Raw genomic sequence first — 17244 nt, 5'->3', positions numbered from 1 at the left:
TTGTTACATTTTGTTAAAAAAAATTAAGGTGTTTTGAATCCAAGTGAGTTACATGTTCAACACAGTCCTAATTTACACTCCTGCTCTAGTACAGGCACACTGACTGCACTCTTGGTAGCACAGAGCCTGAAACATGCACAGTTTTTCCTGCTGCACTACTATGAGCAAACACTTACTTGAGAAACTGGCTCTTAGCTGTACTTGGGTCACCAACAATGCAAACATTTATGTCCCCTCGAAGAGAGGTTCCTTCCCCTGTTGTCTTTGGAACACCACCAAAGAGCATCAGCAGGACGCCCCGTTTTACTTCATCATTGCCTGAAACAAAAACCCAAGGTATTTTTCAACATGAAGCTAAACATATCACAGGAAATTCCAAAGGCATGTTTATCAACCAAAAGAGCAGATAAACGTGAAGCAAAGCACAAGACTGAAGTAAAAATACCTGGCTCCTAATCTTGGTTCATGCTCTGGAATTTGAAGTCCCCTAACCAATGTCTTCACCTACACTGCAGGTGTCACCGGTGCCAATGTTCACCCTTCTAAGAGGCTTTCCTTGCTCACAAGTCCCACTACCTTATACAAAGCTTTTCTCTATCAGGTAGTCCTCAAATATCTCTCCCCATAAATAAACTATGCCCCACCCCCCAGTTTATCTATCGTATTTTCTAGTCTTTCTAATGGCATGCAATTCAATCAACAGTTTGAGAAATGGTCCATGACCTACTTCTTTTGTATTACCAATAGTAACCAGTGCTGAATATAAATTCATGCTAAGTGAACTCATAGGGATTAGATAAAATGCTTCAAAGAACTATATAAATCCAATATAAGAAGGAAATGCACAATTAGAAAACAATGGATCTTTAGAAATATTTCCCTGTGCTAATTATTATGACTTTCTGTGAATTCCATCAACAAAGTGCTAGGGAGATTTACAAAAACCACCTCTTAAAAACAGAAAATAAAAAACCCATTCCACAACCAAAGCTACTCTGACCTATAAGCCATGTAAGTAAGCTCCCTCATAAATGGATCCTCTGGCCCCAGCAAAGCCTTCAAATGACTGTAGCCCCAGCTGATGTCTTGGCTGCAACCTCTTAAAAGACTGAGCAGAACCACCCAGCTAAGCCTCTGTCAACTCCTGACCCACCACAGACTGTATGAGATAATGTTTGTTGTTTTAAGCCATTAAATTTTGGGGTAATTTGTTATGAAGCAATAATTTATGGGAAAAGTGAAGCAGCATAAATTTTTTTACCCTATTCATTATTAAAGGACGACACTCCAAAATCCATAAACAATTATTAACATAAAGAATTCAGTTCAATTTCATTTATCAAATATTTAGGTAGAAAAACAGGTTAATTGTAATGATTAAAAAATATATACCTAAGAGAAAAACCCGTTATAGTATGAGGCCTGAAAATTTAGTTATACCCTTCAACACACAAGAGGATTTTAATAACAGTGAGCAGCTAGCAACCAAGAGCCAAAAAAAAAACAAAACCATGAAAGAAACCACCAAAAGTATAGACATGTACATGTAACCAAGAAACATCAAGAAATCTCCAGCTCTAAAAATTAAAAAAGCCCCACAGATATTAAACTAGCATATTGGAGTATACTGAAGTGAAGTTCTGTCCTAAAGTCAGAAAAAGAAGACTACATGATCCCTTTTTCTTTTAAAAAAAATTGTGGTAAAGTATACACAACATAAAATTTACCATTTCAACCATTTCCCCCATTTCAACTATTTTTAAGTGTACATTTCAGTGGAATTAAGTACATTCACTATGTTTTATAACCATCATCCCTATAAATTTCTAGAGCTTTTCATCATATTAAACAGGAATCTATCCATTAAACAGTAACTCCCCATTCCTCTCCCCCAGTAACCTCTTTACTTTCAATCTCTATGAACTTGCCTATTCTAGGTACCTCGTTTTAAGTGGAGTCATATATTTTCCTTTCATAAATGACTTAAAAAGACCCTTTCTAAACCTACAAAAAAACTTTCATGATCTCATTTGTGTGCTTTAAGAAATCATATGTTGCTGTTTTATCTTGAATCATTATCTTGAATTTCAAGTTTATGGCACAAATGGATAGAACTCTTACCATGTATAGTAGGGAACAGGCTGGTACAAAGGTTGTGGTACAGATTTTTATCTTGACTCATTTCAAACACTTTCTCCCATTCCTTCACAGTCATTTGGTTCTTTATGCTCTCAGCTGTTTGTTCCTCATCTCGGAGCTCTTTCCCTCCAAACTGAGGGACAGAGAAGAAAGGAAAAATATTAGTACAGAAACAGTCAAAATAATGTGAAAGAGAAGACACTTCACTACAAACAAATTATAGTCTGGGAGATAAACTTCAGAATCTGTTGACTATAAAGGTTTTTAAAAAATCCTCAACTAGTAAGTTCTAAGTTAATTAAGAGAGTATGTCATTTGTCCTGTGAATTAAAAAAACAAAAAGCCACCACCACTATTTTATATTGCTATCTAAATTTATGTGGTTAAGAGATGAGCCATACTAAAATGCTAGTCCAATGATGCGAAGATCAAAAAGAAGTGACAGCCCTAGATAGTTTTGCTTAGTGGATAGAGCGCCAGCCTGTGGACCACAGGGTCATGGGTTCGATTCCGGTCAAGGGCACGTACCTTGGTTGCAGGCTCCTAGCCGGCCTGGACCCTGGTCGGGGGCATGCAGGAGGCAACCAATTGATGTGTTTCTCTCACATCGATGTTTCTGTCTTTCCCTCTCCCTAAAAATCAATGGAAAAATATCCTCGGGTGAGGATTAACAACAACAAAAAAAAGAAGTGACAGAATAATATTATGTTCATTTCTTTTTCCAAAACTGGATGATTTTCCAAACTCTTTCTACCTGCTTTTCCATTCAGGACACAGAATCAAGTTCTGAACAACTATTAACACCAGGAGCCCATCACTCTCAGAAAGCAATTTACTTTACTTTCCAGATTACTAAATCTTTCTATTTGCACTTTCTCCAAGAGCATGAGAGGAACCGTGATAATTAAAAAACATAAACCCCCACCATAGATTATTTGTACCAGTGCTATTAAAGCAATGAGCTCTTACACGAAAACAAGATTTTTTCCTTGTCAGAGATATACAAAAAAATTTGATTTTAAAACTAAAAAAAAAAATCAGATCGTAACAACCTGTATCTTTAACATTGACTAGATAACTGAGAGGTTTCAGAAACCTGTAACTTTGCGGCAGCCTTGGGGGGAGATCTTTTTCAAGCTTTGCTATTCTACTAAGACTCACCCTTGGGTTGGTTGGTGCAACACAACAGGCAAGAAAGACCAGCCTGTATGAAAGGTCCCTAACACCAAGGGCCCGGAGTCCTCGAATGCCTTCTGTCTCATATCCATCAACACCACTGACACGAGAGTTAGTTTCTGCACGTGCTCCTGAAAGATTGAATGAGAAGTAGTTTCACAGCTCAAATATTGAAGGTGCTGAGTAAAAATTGCTCAAATACACAAAACCTATAAATCCAAAGATTTCATTTAGGCTGATTTTTTTTTTCAGATCACTACCTTTTGTAGCAAAATCCATTAGTCTTTATTCTCATCATACTTCCCCGATTTACCCTCTGATTGGTAGCCCAAAATAAGATAAGGAAGATACAAGAAGCTAGATACTCTGCAGTTCAGGTAACAGAATTTGTTAGATTTGAGCCTCAAATTACCAACCTGGTGTGCTAAGCTTAGAGACATCAGGCACAACAATCAGTGTCCCTGTAAAGTCACACTTGTCACCAGCTTGAGCTGACTCCACAGCTTCAGCCCTCAAGATCACTTCTAAACTGCGTGGGATACTTCCTCGAGGAAGCTCAGCTTGAGTCTCCTGAATACGAACCTATAACAAAGAAAAATGGCCAAGAATAAGAGATCTTGTTCAATGTCATATAATCTAAATTAAATTCCATAAATATTGACATATTTTAAACTATCTTACCTTTTGCACTTTTGACATGTGCCATCATTTATCGCAAAAATTATCTACCCTAAAACTTTCAATTTGGTAAAAGATTATATCTATTTATTTATTTTAATATATTTTATTGATTTCAGAGAGGGAGAATGAGAGAGAGAGAGAGAGAGAGAGGGAGAGAAAGAGAGAGAGAGAGACGTCAATGATGAGTGAGAATCATTGATCAGCTGCCTCCTGCATTCCACCCAGTGGGGATTGAGCCTGCAACCCAGGCATGTGCCCCTGACCAGAATCGAACCTGGGACCCTTCAGTCCGCAGGCCGAAGCTCCATCCACTGAGCCAAACCGGCTAGGGCAAGATTATATCTATTTAAAATCTTCGCCCTAACTGGTTTGGCTCAGTGGATAGAGCGTTGGCTTACAGACTCAAGGATCCCAGGTTCGATTCCGGTCAAGGGCATGTACCTTGGCTGCGGGCACATCCCCAGTAGGGGGTGTGTAGGAGGCAGCTGATCGATGTTTCTCACTCATCGATGTTTCTAACTCTCTATCCCTCTTCCCTTCCTCTCTGTAAAAAAATCAATAAAATACATTTAAAAAAATAAATAAAATCTTCATTTTTCTCTCATTAAAAAGCATTGTTTCTCGTTTTCTCTTTGTTCAAATTGACTATGTAGTTATATATCTGTTCTGTGTTTCATAATTTATGCTCTCCATCTCAATGCATCTGTTAACATTACTTAGACACACATACTTTTACTATATTATTATATTTTAAATGTAAGTATCAAGATACTTCACCCCTAAATATTTAAGCACAAATAAAGACACTCTCCTATGTAACCACAATACCATTATAACACCAAGAAGATTAAATAATATTTAATACCATTTAATACCATTTAATACCAAATATTCAGTCCAACTTTAAATTTCCCCTTTATTACAGATGTTTTGTTTTCTTTTCAAACCAAGACCCAATGGGGTTGTTAGCACGTTCTTTTTCAAATATAGAATATCTCCTATCAAAAGTTGTTGATAGAGTATGTACTTCTTAAAAACTAAGTATAAGAATATTAGAAATCTAAGTGAGGATTGAAAGCCGAATTAAATATTAATTATTTTAGACTGGTACTCATTCCTCCACGCTCTAATGCTTGAACTGCTATAATTTTTTTTCCCCTTTGCATGTCCCAGAGTTACTAAGTCATACAGAGGTAAGAGCCCCTACACCTACTGCTACCATCCAACTATTGCCCAAATCACTACAACTACCTAATTACTAGTCTCTTGTTAAATACTACAAACCAGTGTCCCATTAATCTTCCTTAAAAAAAATCTTATCCCCTGATAATTCCCTTATTTATCAAGATAGGTCCAAATCTGAGAGTTAAGGCTCCAAGTACCTCTATGTCTCAGACCAAATCCTCTCTCAGATAATCTCCAATTTGGCTCCTCTCCTTCAATCATGGTAATCCTCACTGCTGTTGACAAACATGTCCATTTGCACCTACCCTATTATTCATGCTGTCTCTCTCCTAACCACCTACTCAAAGTCTTACACCAACAAGTCTGTACTTCTCCAAAGTTCTCATAACTCTAGTTAATATTGATAATAATTACTATTTATTCTTTAACAAATACATTTTGTCACAGCCTGAAGAGGCTTCCAATTCAGGTTATTAAAGGTTAAAACACATTTATAAACTGATAACCAAAATTTGTATTAAGAGTTTTTTGGCTTAAATCTGTGGTCACATTTGATGATCCTTGACTTAAAATAAAAACCGAGTTTAACACTGTCTAAATAAGCTCTTAAATAATAATTGCAGGTGCCTAGAAGGGAATTATTAGCATAGGCTAAATCCGAACTTAACAAAAATTTAATAGTTACCTTCTGAAAATCAACAAATCTTGATTTATTTGTATCTAGCAGGAATCTCTTTCTGTTGGCACAAACTGGATTTCGGCAGATGTTTGGCTGTGTGTATTTGAACTGCTGTTCTACATCCTTGATCACTGTCTGACAGTCCAAGCACAGGAAAGTTCCACTCACAAGCTCGGGGTGAACTGGGTGAGTCCGTACCACCTGCCCACTGATTCGAGTGAGCAAACCAATTCTGGATGAAGTGAGTTCTCGAATTCTGTTTAAGGATAAATGTCCCATTGGTGAATAAAGCACAACAAAGAAATAAGTAATTATAAAACGGGATAATCACATTTTTGTTTATATGCAATTTTTTTTGCTTATTTACAACTTCTAAATAAGTATGTATTAAAGTATTTTCAAAATAAAGTTATCATGGGGGGAAAATTTAGACTCAGAAGTTCAGAAACACTTTACTGCACAAACCCATTCTATATTAAATAACTTGGTAACTTTATAAGTAATTTCAGTAGTTGTTTTCAAAATATCACTTCAACTTCTTAAGCAATTATTTAAGTTCTTTAAAAGGTATGCCATTTAAGCGCTGACAAAATTTTCCAGATTCATGAATTTCTGTGACTGTTCCAGTTTTCAAATGTTCTCACTTGACTAATTTCCCTCCCAAATATCTCCTCAAAAGTATCCTAAAATAAGACAATACTCAGAAATTGCTTCACTTAATTTACTTCTCATCCTATCTCCCTAGAAAAATACATTTCTCCAAAATTAAATTTTTTTGATAACTGGGCAAAACTTTACAGATGTAAGACTACAACCTCCTAAGTTTTCTGACAATTAAGTGATGCCTATACTATTTGGTACATTTCTTTTCTTCCAAAGAAGGGTTTCTTACTTGTGTCTGGTAGGTAGGTCTTGGAATGCAACATAAAAATCCTTGGCAAGAGGAATCTCTTTCCGGTCTTTGACGAAAGTTTTTAAGGCCCGACATAGGTAAGGATAAACTCTAAAAAGCAAACAAAAAAAGAACAACTGACATCTTCAAGAGGCTTATTATTACCAAGGCCTCCTTCCCCCCTCATGCTTGCCAACAGCTGAGACTAAGTAATTTCATCTGGTTACACCCAAGCCTTAGAATTTAACTACACAGGATACTAATATTATCTAGTTCAGGTTTGAGAGCCTCTTTCAATCCTCTCTTATCCCTCCACAAATAGATCTAAGACAGTAGAAACACCAAATATAAAATGCTGTGCCCAAATACTCATTATCTTTAATTATCTAGAACCACACTGTAGGCCACTTCTCTGTCCAAGAAGACTCAACCTGAAAAATCTGAAGGGGGAGAGGGAGTTACAATCTACCAAGGCAGCTTTTCATTTGGTGTCGAGGCCACAATTTATTTTTCTAGGTTTAATTCTTTGATTGATAAAAAATGGATGAGGTCAGGGGAGGAATGTGTGTACATCAGGTATTGGCAGAAATGGCCCATCTGACTGGTTAGACTGAAGTGGCCCATGTCTTCTTGAAAGAAGTCCCCAGTAGTTGCTACAGCCTGGTTGAAGGAGTGGGGACTGGAGTCCTCTGAAAAATTAGCTGCTTTCAATGAGACAGAATTACTGCATGACCCGTGCATGAGGTATGGGTGTGGGTATTTCTACCACCAGCCCTGACTTTCTACCTCCCTCTTACTTGTCCGTACAACTTCACTGCTGCATACTTTCACAATAAACTGCTGCTTATCTCTCCAACCATTCTTGATGGTCAGATACGACAAAACATGAAGACAAGTCCTCCACCTCATAGTTCACCAGGTAAAGGAACTGGGCTGTGTCTCCTTACTCCTGGGCCTCCGTTTCTTTCACAACGGTCCACAATGTTTAGTCTAACCTAATTTTATTTATACAGACTGTAACATTTATTAATCCAAATAAAAAGATATGTGTTAGAAAATACTTCTCGTTTTACATAGCAATCAAAAACAAATTTAAAGCCTAAATTATTAAATATAACTAATTTCTACCAAAAAATACCAATCTACTATTAAAATATTTTCAAGGGATTTTATATGACATGGAAAAATATTATACTGTTAAGTGAAAAGAGCAGGTTGCTCTATCAATAGTATGATCCAAATAATTATAGATATGCAGAAATACATCAAAATTTTTCAAGAGATCCTTAGGAAGCTCTGCACTTGCAGACCTAGAAGGCTCTTGGAACTTTGTTGGCACAGACCTGCTAATGACAGTTAACTATGGGGCAGCGGGATTACAAATGTACAGATGACTTTACTCTCCCTACTTTTCTCTATTTTCTAAATTTTCTACAATATATGTTACTTTTATAAATCAGAAGAAAAATTAAATTTTAAGAGAAGAACGACGTTACTGCTATAAAGACATCTCTCTCTGATCAAGAACAGGATCCACACAAACACTTTCTCAAAACTCCTATGGGGTGGGTGGGGGTCGAGAATTGAATGTCAGCAATAGCACCAAATACCTGACACAAAGTAAATGGTCCTCTTAAAACTTAGGAAACTATATAGAAAGCAAAGGTTTTCAACATTTGCATGTGAAAAATATTCAGCTTTGGGCCTAAGTTAGTTCAGAGCAATACTAACATGACCACTGGCTGTATCAAAGGGCGTCTATCACAGCTGCCCTTCTGCCTCACAAATGAACACTTCCAGTCCAAACAGAACTGGCCTCCCAGAAAGATTAATATACCATACCTATAGAACTCCTCTTGAATGGTGGTGGAAAGTTGCTGGTTAAATTGCTCCAGGTCCACAAAACTCACAACCAATGTGTTTCTCTCAGGACGAATTAGCTCTTCTGCTAACTGCAAGTACTTAGTTTCTCCATCACTGTTCTGGAACCTGCAGATACATGCAAGTCAGATTAAATTGAAGAACTAGGCAGTAAAAAGAAGAATCCAAATGCCTGATAATTCAGTGTATTGATTAAAGATCATCAGCTTTAGGGTCAGACAGGCCCATTTCCACAGTTGTGTAACTTGGGGCAAGTTACTTATCCTCTCTAAACCTGCCCCTCTCATTTTTGCAAAAAATTAGAACAAAATGAAATAAAGCAGATTAGGATATCACTTTATCTCATAAGATTACTGTGAAGATTAAATGTGAGAACGCCTGTAAAATGTTTTATGCAGAGCCCAGAACATAGAAAAACTGGGTTTTCAGATTTTAACACGAATTTCTTGATATAATATTTTCTAATCAACAAATGCTAACTATTCTTTTATTATTGGTATGTATAACTAAAATGAGGACATGTTCAATCAAGAAATTCAGGTCAAAATCTAAAGACTCAATTTCTATAGGGAAAACTGATAGGTTAGTTTTTGGTTTAAGAACCAGAATAAAAATAAATACATACACACAAAATAAATCTGGTGTTGTTTTTTTTTTCTAAAAGGAGTATCATACAAACAAATTTACTTTTTGTTCTTTTTTTAAAAAAAAATATGTTTTTATCACCTGGCTGGCATGGCTCAGTGGTTGACTGTTGACCAGGTCACAGTTCGATTCCTGGGTGTGGACTAGATCCCCAGTGTGGAGCGTGCAGGAGGCAGCCAATCAATGATTCTCTCTCATCATTGATAATTCTATCTCTCTCTCCTTCTTCCTTCCTCTCTGAAATCAATAAAAATATATATTTTAAGTATTAAGGGATAGAGATAGCAACATCAATGAGAGAGAAGTATCATCAATCAGCTGCCTCCTGCACACCCCATACTGCGGTGAGCGAGCCTGAAACCCAGGCATGTGCCCTGACTGGGATTCCAACCGGTGATCTCTTGGTTTCTGGGTTGATGCTGAACCACTCAACCACACCAGCCGGGCCTGCTTTTTGTTCTTTTAACATGACATGATTAGTTTTTTTTTAAGCATCACCCGCGGATATTTTTCCATTGATTTTTGGAGAGAATGGAAGAGAGAGAGAAAAACAGAGAAAAATATTGATGTGAAAGAAACACATCAATTGGTTGCCTCCTGCACGCGCCCCGACCAGGGTCCCAGCCCGGGAGGAGCCTGCAACCGAGGTACATGCCTTTTACCAGAATCAAACTGGGACCCTTCAGTCCACAGGCCGACACTCTATTCACTGAGCCAAACTGGCTAGGGTGAAGATTAGTTTTTGAAGCAAAAATCAATTCCTCCTTCAAATACAGCATGTTCTGTTAAATATTTACTGAACTATCTGCAAAGCATTATACCAGAAGTAACTACAGATGAAAATGACAATGTTGTTCCTATCCTAGGGTTGACAGTTTCATAAGAGACATACTAAAAAGAGGTACTAGACAACCTAAATATCCATCATAAATGATTAAAGAAAATGTGGTATACACATACATTTTATATTACTCAGCCTTAAAAAAGGAAATTCTGCAATGTGTCAATATGCACGAACCTTGAAGACATTATGCTAAGTGAAATAAGGCAATCACCAAAAAAGACAAATACTGCATAATTCTACTTATGAGATATCTAACATAGTCAAATTTATAATAAAAAAAGTGGAATGGTGGTTGCCAGGGGATGAAGGAAGAGGAAAATGCTAATCAACAGGTATAAAGTTTCAGTCAAGAAAGATGAATATGATCTAACATTGTACCTATATTTAACAATAAGATGCTCTATAGCTAAAAACTTGTTAAGAAGGTAAATCTCGTGTAAGTGTTCTTTCCACAATAAAATAAGAGGAAAAAAAAAAGTACAAGAAATGTGATAGGGGATTATTAACTAATTCTACCTAACATCTAGAAAGGCACTGGAAATTCAGCCTTGATAGACTTAAAATCTGAAAGGAAAAGAAGTGGCAGGTAGACTAGCTGCAGATGTCTGCAAGTATGTGGTGGTCAGAAAAGGTATGGGAGGAGTGTGGGCAGCAGCCTGGATGGGGAAGATGAAACGGAAAAAGAGCTGTGAAGAATTTGAGCTTTTTCCACAAGCGATGGCAAATCAAAGTTGATATTTTGAAAGGAAGTAGCATTTTATTCTCCAACGAAGTACAAGGACTGTCTTGTTCATCATTATCCCCAGCATCTAGGTGTATGTTAACTGCAAGGTTGTAAAGGCAACTATATTATTTGTTAAAACAAAACCCTAATCTTTGTAATATGGTATGGTGGCTAGGTGGGGGTAAGGATGGGATTTACAATGAAGATGAAGTGGTCGACAGGTAAAGATATATATAAGAGGTTTTATTATCAGATATAATGGAAAATGATTGGGAACATGAAGGAAGCAAGGACTGGTGCTGCCTGAAAGGTTTGTACAGTTTCACAGGAGATGTGAGTCTAGCTGGGCTTTGAAGGATGAATACCTGCCAGGCAGAAAGTAACACTGCCACAGGTAGGGAAATATAAATACAATAATGGTTTTAAGCATATCAGAATTTCATAGGACAGTAGACTTATTCACGAATGTGAAAGTGTGAAAACCCAAGTGTCCATGGACAGATGAATAGACACACACAACGTGTATATACATGTAATGGAATACTATTCAGTTTTAAAAAGGAAATTCTGGCCCAGCCGGCGTGGTTCAGTGGTTCGGTATTGGGTCAGGGCACATGCCCGGGTTGTGGGCTCCATCCCCAGTGGAGAGCTTGCAGGAGGCAGCCGATCGGCAATTCTCTCTCATCATTGATGTTTCGATCTCTCTCCCTCTCCCTTCCTCTATGAAATCAATATGAATATATTTAAAGCCCTAGCCAGTTTGGCTCAGTGGATGGGGCCTCTGCCTGCGGACTGAAGTGTCCCAGGTTTGATTCCCGCCTAGGGCATGCACCTTGGTTGCGGGGACATCCCCAGTAGGAGGTGTGCAGGAGGCAGCTGATCGATGTTTCTCTCTCATCGATGTTTCTAACTCTCTATCCCTCTCCCTTCCTCTCTGTAAAAAATAAAATATATTTAAATATATATATTTTAAAAATAAGAAAATAAAGAAAAATAATAAATAAAAAGGAGATTCTGGCACATGCTACAAAACATGGATGCCCCTTGAAGGCATCACGCTAAGTGAAATAAGCTGGTCACAAAAGGACGAATACTGCATGACGGCAAGCGTAGGAGGCGCTGTCAACTTCACAGGCAGAGAGAATGGGGGCGGCCAAGTACTGGGGGCGGGGGGAGGGGGGAGTTGCTGTTTAATGGGGCAGTCTGACGGTGGGAAGAGGAAAAGAGTTCTGGGGAAGAATGGCGATGATGGCTGCACGGGTAAGGGGAAAGCCACCCACCGAACGCTACGCTTACAAAAGGTTACCGTGGTCAACTTTATGCTATGCACTATTTCACATAACAGTAACAGAAAGGATTTCATAGGACATCCCCAAGTGTTTACACGTCTCCCGGAGGCGGCCGAGGCCGTGCTCGGAAAGGGAGTATCCGAATTACCTGTAAGGCAGTGACTGGCGGCGGCGGGAAGCCCGGGAGGGGTGACGGGAGGCCAGCAGCCCCGAGGGGAAAAGACGAGGTGGGGATGGAGGCAGGAAGGAAGGAGGGATGGGAGCCGGGCTCACCCGAGCACCTGTCAAACCACAGGGTCCCCTCTAGGACTTTCATCTCCCGGCGCCCGGCTGCTGAGGTCCTCGGACCCCTAACTCCGGGGTCCCGGCTGTCTGGGCCCTCAGGCTTCCGCTGCCAGCTCGGCCTCCCGCTCGAACCTGCCGGCGGGCGGCCTCGCTGGACAGTGACTGGTGCCCGCCGCGCCTCGGTTTCTGCACAGGCCACTGGGGCCGCACGGGCGCCACGGTGGGGATGAGCGACGGGAGAAAGCGCTCACACGGGCACCGGGCACAGTGAGAGCTGGAGGAAGGGCTCGCCGTGGTTTCGCCCCAGGACACCGGCCCGGCCTGCCCCGGGCGCTTCGCAGAGGGCCCGTGAAGCCCCATGTGGGCGGTGGGCCGCTCTCCGAGGCGCGCGACCCCTCGGTTCCGAACTCGCGCGGGCCCCACGCGCCGGGCACTGGGCTCCCCGGGCTCCGGAAGTGGGGAGGGGCGGCGCGGGAAGTTCAGCCAAGAAGGGCAGCCCACGACTTACTCTTCTAGGAAGTCCAGGAAGAGCTTCTGGCACTTCTCGGCCACCTCGTCGCGCACCACTACGTGCTGGCTGCCGGCGCCCGGCTCCGCGGCCGCTGCGAGGTCCATCGCTGCTTAGCGCTGAGGGGCCACCGCAGTCACACTCCGCCGCCTCTAGTCGCGTCGCGCGCGCCGCCGCCGCCGTCTCAGCCCCGCCTCCTCGTCGGCCGGAGCCAATTGTGGCGCAGGAACTCGGCGATTTCGCGCCAAGCCTGCCCAATGAGCGCGGCTTCTCTCCGAGCCCCGCCCACGTCGCGGGGATTTCGCGCCAAATGCAAAGACCCGAAGGAAGCCGGAGTTCAGCTTTTGCGCCTGCGCAGTGTGTTCGGGTCCCTGGGGAATTTGGTTTGTAGAGCACCATTCTCATCAGGGATATTTCTATCTCTCCCCCTCCCTTCCTCTCATAAAAATATATTTAAAAAAAAAAAAGAGCCTACATTGGGTATAAACAGTACCTGGGATGGGGGAGGGGAGAATTGGAATAGTTATTCTGGTAATGCTGACCTGGGAAAATCAAGGTACGGGGACTGGGCCTTTGACTCCCGTATCAACCAGTTATGGCAGCGGTTCTCAACCTGGGGGTCGAACGACCCTTTCACAGGGGTCGCCTAAGACCATCGGAAAACACATATATAATTACATATTGTTTTTGTGATTAATCACTATGCTTTAATTATGTTCAATTTGTAACAATGAAAATACATCCTGCATATCAGATATTTACATTTCGATTCATAACAGTAGCAAAATTACAGTTACGAAAATAATTTTATGGTTGAGGGTCACCACAACATGAGGAACTGTATTAAAGGGTCATGGCATTAGGAATGTTGAGAACCACTGAGTTATGGAATGTGGGATGCCCTTGGGGAAGAAGTGTAACTAAGTGAAGCAGCTTATTTTGGTCAAAGGCAATTCCCAGAGGCTATGGCTGTTAGCCTTCAACAGCTAACACTCCCAGCGGCTGGTGGGCAGTGAACTCCTGAAGAGGGTATCTGGATGGCACCTCACAGTGTTATAGAATAGTAAGAAGCTAGAAAAATTCCAGGACAAGCAGAATGGGGAAACTAAGACAGATAGTTAAACAGCATTTTGCAGACACCTAGTAAATCCTGTCTTCCCTAAACCAAGGGCACTTGAGAGTAAATGGTTTGCACTCCTCCCCAGAGGGTAGATAGCTTAAATCACCCTACTCAGGGAGACAAATAACAGAAATACAATTAGTGCTATTTGCCAACAATACCCAAGACAGACTCACCCCCCCACGTATCCCCTATCCTCTAAGGGACCCCATACGACTTGCAACCAGAGGAGCAATGGACAGCAGCCACTCAGTCTCAGGGTGCTGTCCCTCCAGGGAATATTCCCTTTCCCTTCTCCTTCCCCCACAGGAACGTATCCCCTAACTTGTAAGGGACCTCATGAGACTTGAAACCAGGGGAGCAATGGGCAGCAGCAGCTTGTCCCAGGCTAACTCCCTGTCTCCAAGGCCCCCTATTCTCTGACTCCCAGTGAGCGAAGGCAGCCCAGCCTAGGTTCACCTGTTGCTTCTTCTATGCCCTTCCTTGTTTCACTCTCCTATATTTTTGCTGCAATAAAAAATTCTTGCTTCCTTTTCTACACTTTGTCTCTTGATTGAAATCTCCCTCAAGAAGACAAAAACCAACGTCTCCTCATCTCCTCTTCTTGTCATCTCCCAGCTGGTAACCCCAATCAGTAACAACAGCATCAACCACAGCTCATCCTTGCACCTCTCAGGTCCACTTGCTTTGTATATTAACTCCACTATGTTTGGGAATAGCGTCACCAGGATGCTAGTTGGCTCTTTTCTTGGGGAAACTTACAAGAGAAAGGTTAGTAGGATGAATTACAGCCTTTGCAATGGAAGCTGATCTTGATTCTACAAGGGATACTCATCATGACTCCCTCCTCTCCCACCCATTCTAGATTCTTCTCTCAGCCAGCACCTTTACTGTTTTAGGTGGCTTACCTGGTGGGGTAAGGCAGACCGTCATTCCTGAGGGGCCTGAGCCTTTAGTCATCATGTCTTCCTCAGGCCATGGCTAAAATTGGTTAGTGGTTGTATGTGAAGAAGCCCTACCTGATGATCTGGTGTCAAACATTTTCCTCCTAACCCCCACTGTATAACAGCTGCCCTCCCTTCCCCTGCTGATCGGATCAATTAAACCTGTCCGTATCATGACTCTTCCTTGTCTCTGGGGTTCTGGCATGAGGACCATAAAATGGCAGATCAGCAGTTGTAGTTTCAAGTTTATAGGGTTATACTGTGTCTCCTGATAGAAGTGTTAACTTTTTGAGAATCAGGATCTTTAGATCCAGTCTCAAGCTGTGGAAAAGGTAGCCCAAATTTCCCAAGTCAGTCACCGGAATAGATGGCAAACAGGGCCACTCCTTCCACCTCTTGAATCTCAGACCCTTGTACTCTACCTAGCCAGCACGATGCATGTTACAATGGTTGTTGATTTAGGGTTATACACCACGTCCTGGAGGTGATATCCCCTCCTTGCACAATAGCTCCACTCGGTTGTTTTGGCTGAATCTTCAAAGGCCCCTCTATATAAAGCTTGAATCTTCTGGGTGATCCAAGTAATAGGATCAGTGTCAGGAGCTCAGCTGAGTTTGGAAAGAGCTGAGTTGTCAAGTGGCCAAGTAGCTGATTAAAACAACAAGCCAAAAATGAAAGAGTTAAGCCTTTAATCATTTAGTGCAATGGATAAGCAAGAGGCTAAAACCAGGGTGACCGACTCTGTTTCATTTCCCCCATGGAATGATGAGTGTGGCTATGGGGGTCATCTCATTGTTGAGGTGACAAAAGGGCAACAGCAACATTATAGATCCCAAGGTGAAGGGGAATGGCTAGGAGTGGGAAAGTACTGGATACTGAGTTCAAGTGGGAAAAAGAATCTTCAAGGTTCCTCTCTCCTCTCTTCTATAAGGAGGCCTCACAGGAGGTACCTGAAGAAGACTTCTGCCCAGGGCCTCAGAAAAAGAGACCTAGGAAAGAATGAATATAAATATGTGAGGAGTATGACCACTGGAGATATCACCTCCAGGACGTGGTATATAACCCTAAATCAACAACCATTGTAACATGCATGGTGCCCGTTAGGTAGAATACAAGGGTCCAAGATTCAAGAGGTGGAAGGAGTGGCCCTGTTCGCCATCAATTGCAGTGATCCACTGAGTGTGGAGAAGGCAGCTTACCCCTGTGAGTTCTGCCAGGTAAAGCCTATGGCCAGGCCTGAAAAGTCATGTTTTATTTATTTATTTATTTTTATATCTTTATTGTTGAGAGTATTACAGATGTCCACTCCCTTTTTATCTCCCCATTGCCCTCTTCCACCCAGATCCCACCCCACCCCAGACCTTCACCACCCTATTGTCTGTGTCCTTGGATAATGCATATATGCATAAAGTTCTTTTTCTTTTCTTCCTTTATTTCATTTTTATTTTATTTTATTGTTTTATTGCTTAAACTATTACAAAGAGTATTACATATGTCTCCTTTTTCCCCTGCCCTTGACAATCCTCTGGCCTCCCCTACCCCCCAGTATCTTATGTCCATTGGTTATGCTTATATGCATGCATACAAGTCCTTCGGTTGATCTCTTACCCTGCTCCCTCCTGCCCCCCAACCCTCCCCGGCCTACCCGCTACAGTTTGACAATCTGTTTGAGGCAGCTCTGCCTCTGTAACTATTATTGTTCATAAGTTTATAATGGTCTTTATTATCCATGAATGAGTGAGATCATGTGGTATTTTTCCTTCATTGACTGGCTTATTTCACTTAGCATGATGCTCTCCAGCTCCATCCATGCTGTTGCAAATGGTAAGAGTTTCTTCTTTTTTTACAGCAGCATAGTATTCCATCGTGTAGATATACCACATTTTTCTAACCATTCATCTACTGATGGGCACTTAGGCTGTTTCCAGATCTTAGCTATGGTGAATTGTGCTGCTATGAACATATGGGTGCATATATCCTTTCTGATTGGTGTTTCTGGCTTCTTGGGATATATTCCTAGAAGTGGGATCACAGGGTCAAATGGGAGTTCCATTTTTAGTTTTTTGAGGAAACTCCATACTGTCTTCCACAGTGGCTGTACCAGTCTGCATTCCCACCAGCAGTGCACAAGTGTTCCTTTTTCTCCACATCCTCTCCAGCACTTGTCGTTCGTTGATTTGTTGAGGATAGCCAGCCTGACAGGTGTGAGATAGTACCTCATTGTTGTTTTGATTTGCATCTCTCGGATGACT

At 41.3% G+C, this 17244-nt stretch overlaps 1 protein-coding gene across 1 annotated transcript in view; it reads right to left on the bottom strand.

Moving 5' to 3' along the window:
• Positions 1-13068, bottom strand: part of MCM6 (minichromosome maintenance complex component 6) — a 35470-nt gene extending 22402 nt beyond the window's left edge. The window contains exons 1-8 of the mRNA XM_070423075.1: positions 12929-13068; positions 8595-8741; positions 6753-6863; positions 5867-6116; positions 3732-3897; positions 3301-3446; positions 2122-2272; positions 177-318 (exon numbers count right to left, since the gene is read on the bottom strand). Of these exons, the coding sequence (XP_070279176.1) occupies positions 177-318; positions 2122-2272; positions 3301-3446; positions 3732-3897; positions 5867-6116; positions 6753-6863; positions 8595-8741; positions 12929-13035 (1220 nt within the window). The 5' untranslated portion in view covers positions 13036-13068. The remainder of the gene's footprint in view (positions 1-176; positions 319-2121; positions 2273-3300; positions 3447-3731; positions 3898-5866; positions 6117-6752; positions 6864-8594; positions 8742-12928) is intronic.
• Positions 13069-17244: the final 4176 nt, after the last annotated feature.

This window comes from Myotis yumanensis, unplaced genomic scaffold (assembly GCF_028538775.1).
Source record: "Myotis yumanensis isolate MYYU_CA2020_CCGP unplaced genomic scaffold, mMyoYum1.0.hap1 SCAF_8, whole genome shotgun sequence".
In the NCBI taxonomy this organism is placed as follows: domain Eukaryota; kingdom Metazoa; phylum Chordata; class Mammalia; order Chiroptera; family Vespertilionidae; genus Myotis; species Myotis yumanensis.
The sequence above is the reverse complement of the archived record's forward strand: the minus strand, read 5'-3'. Positions and strand labels throughout refer to the sequence as shown.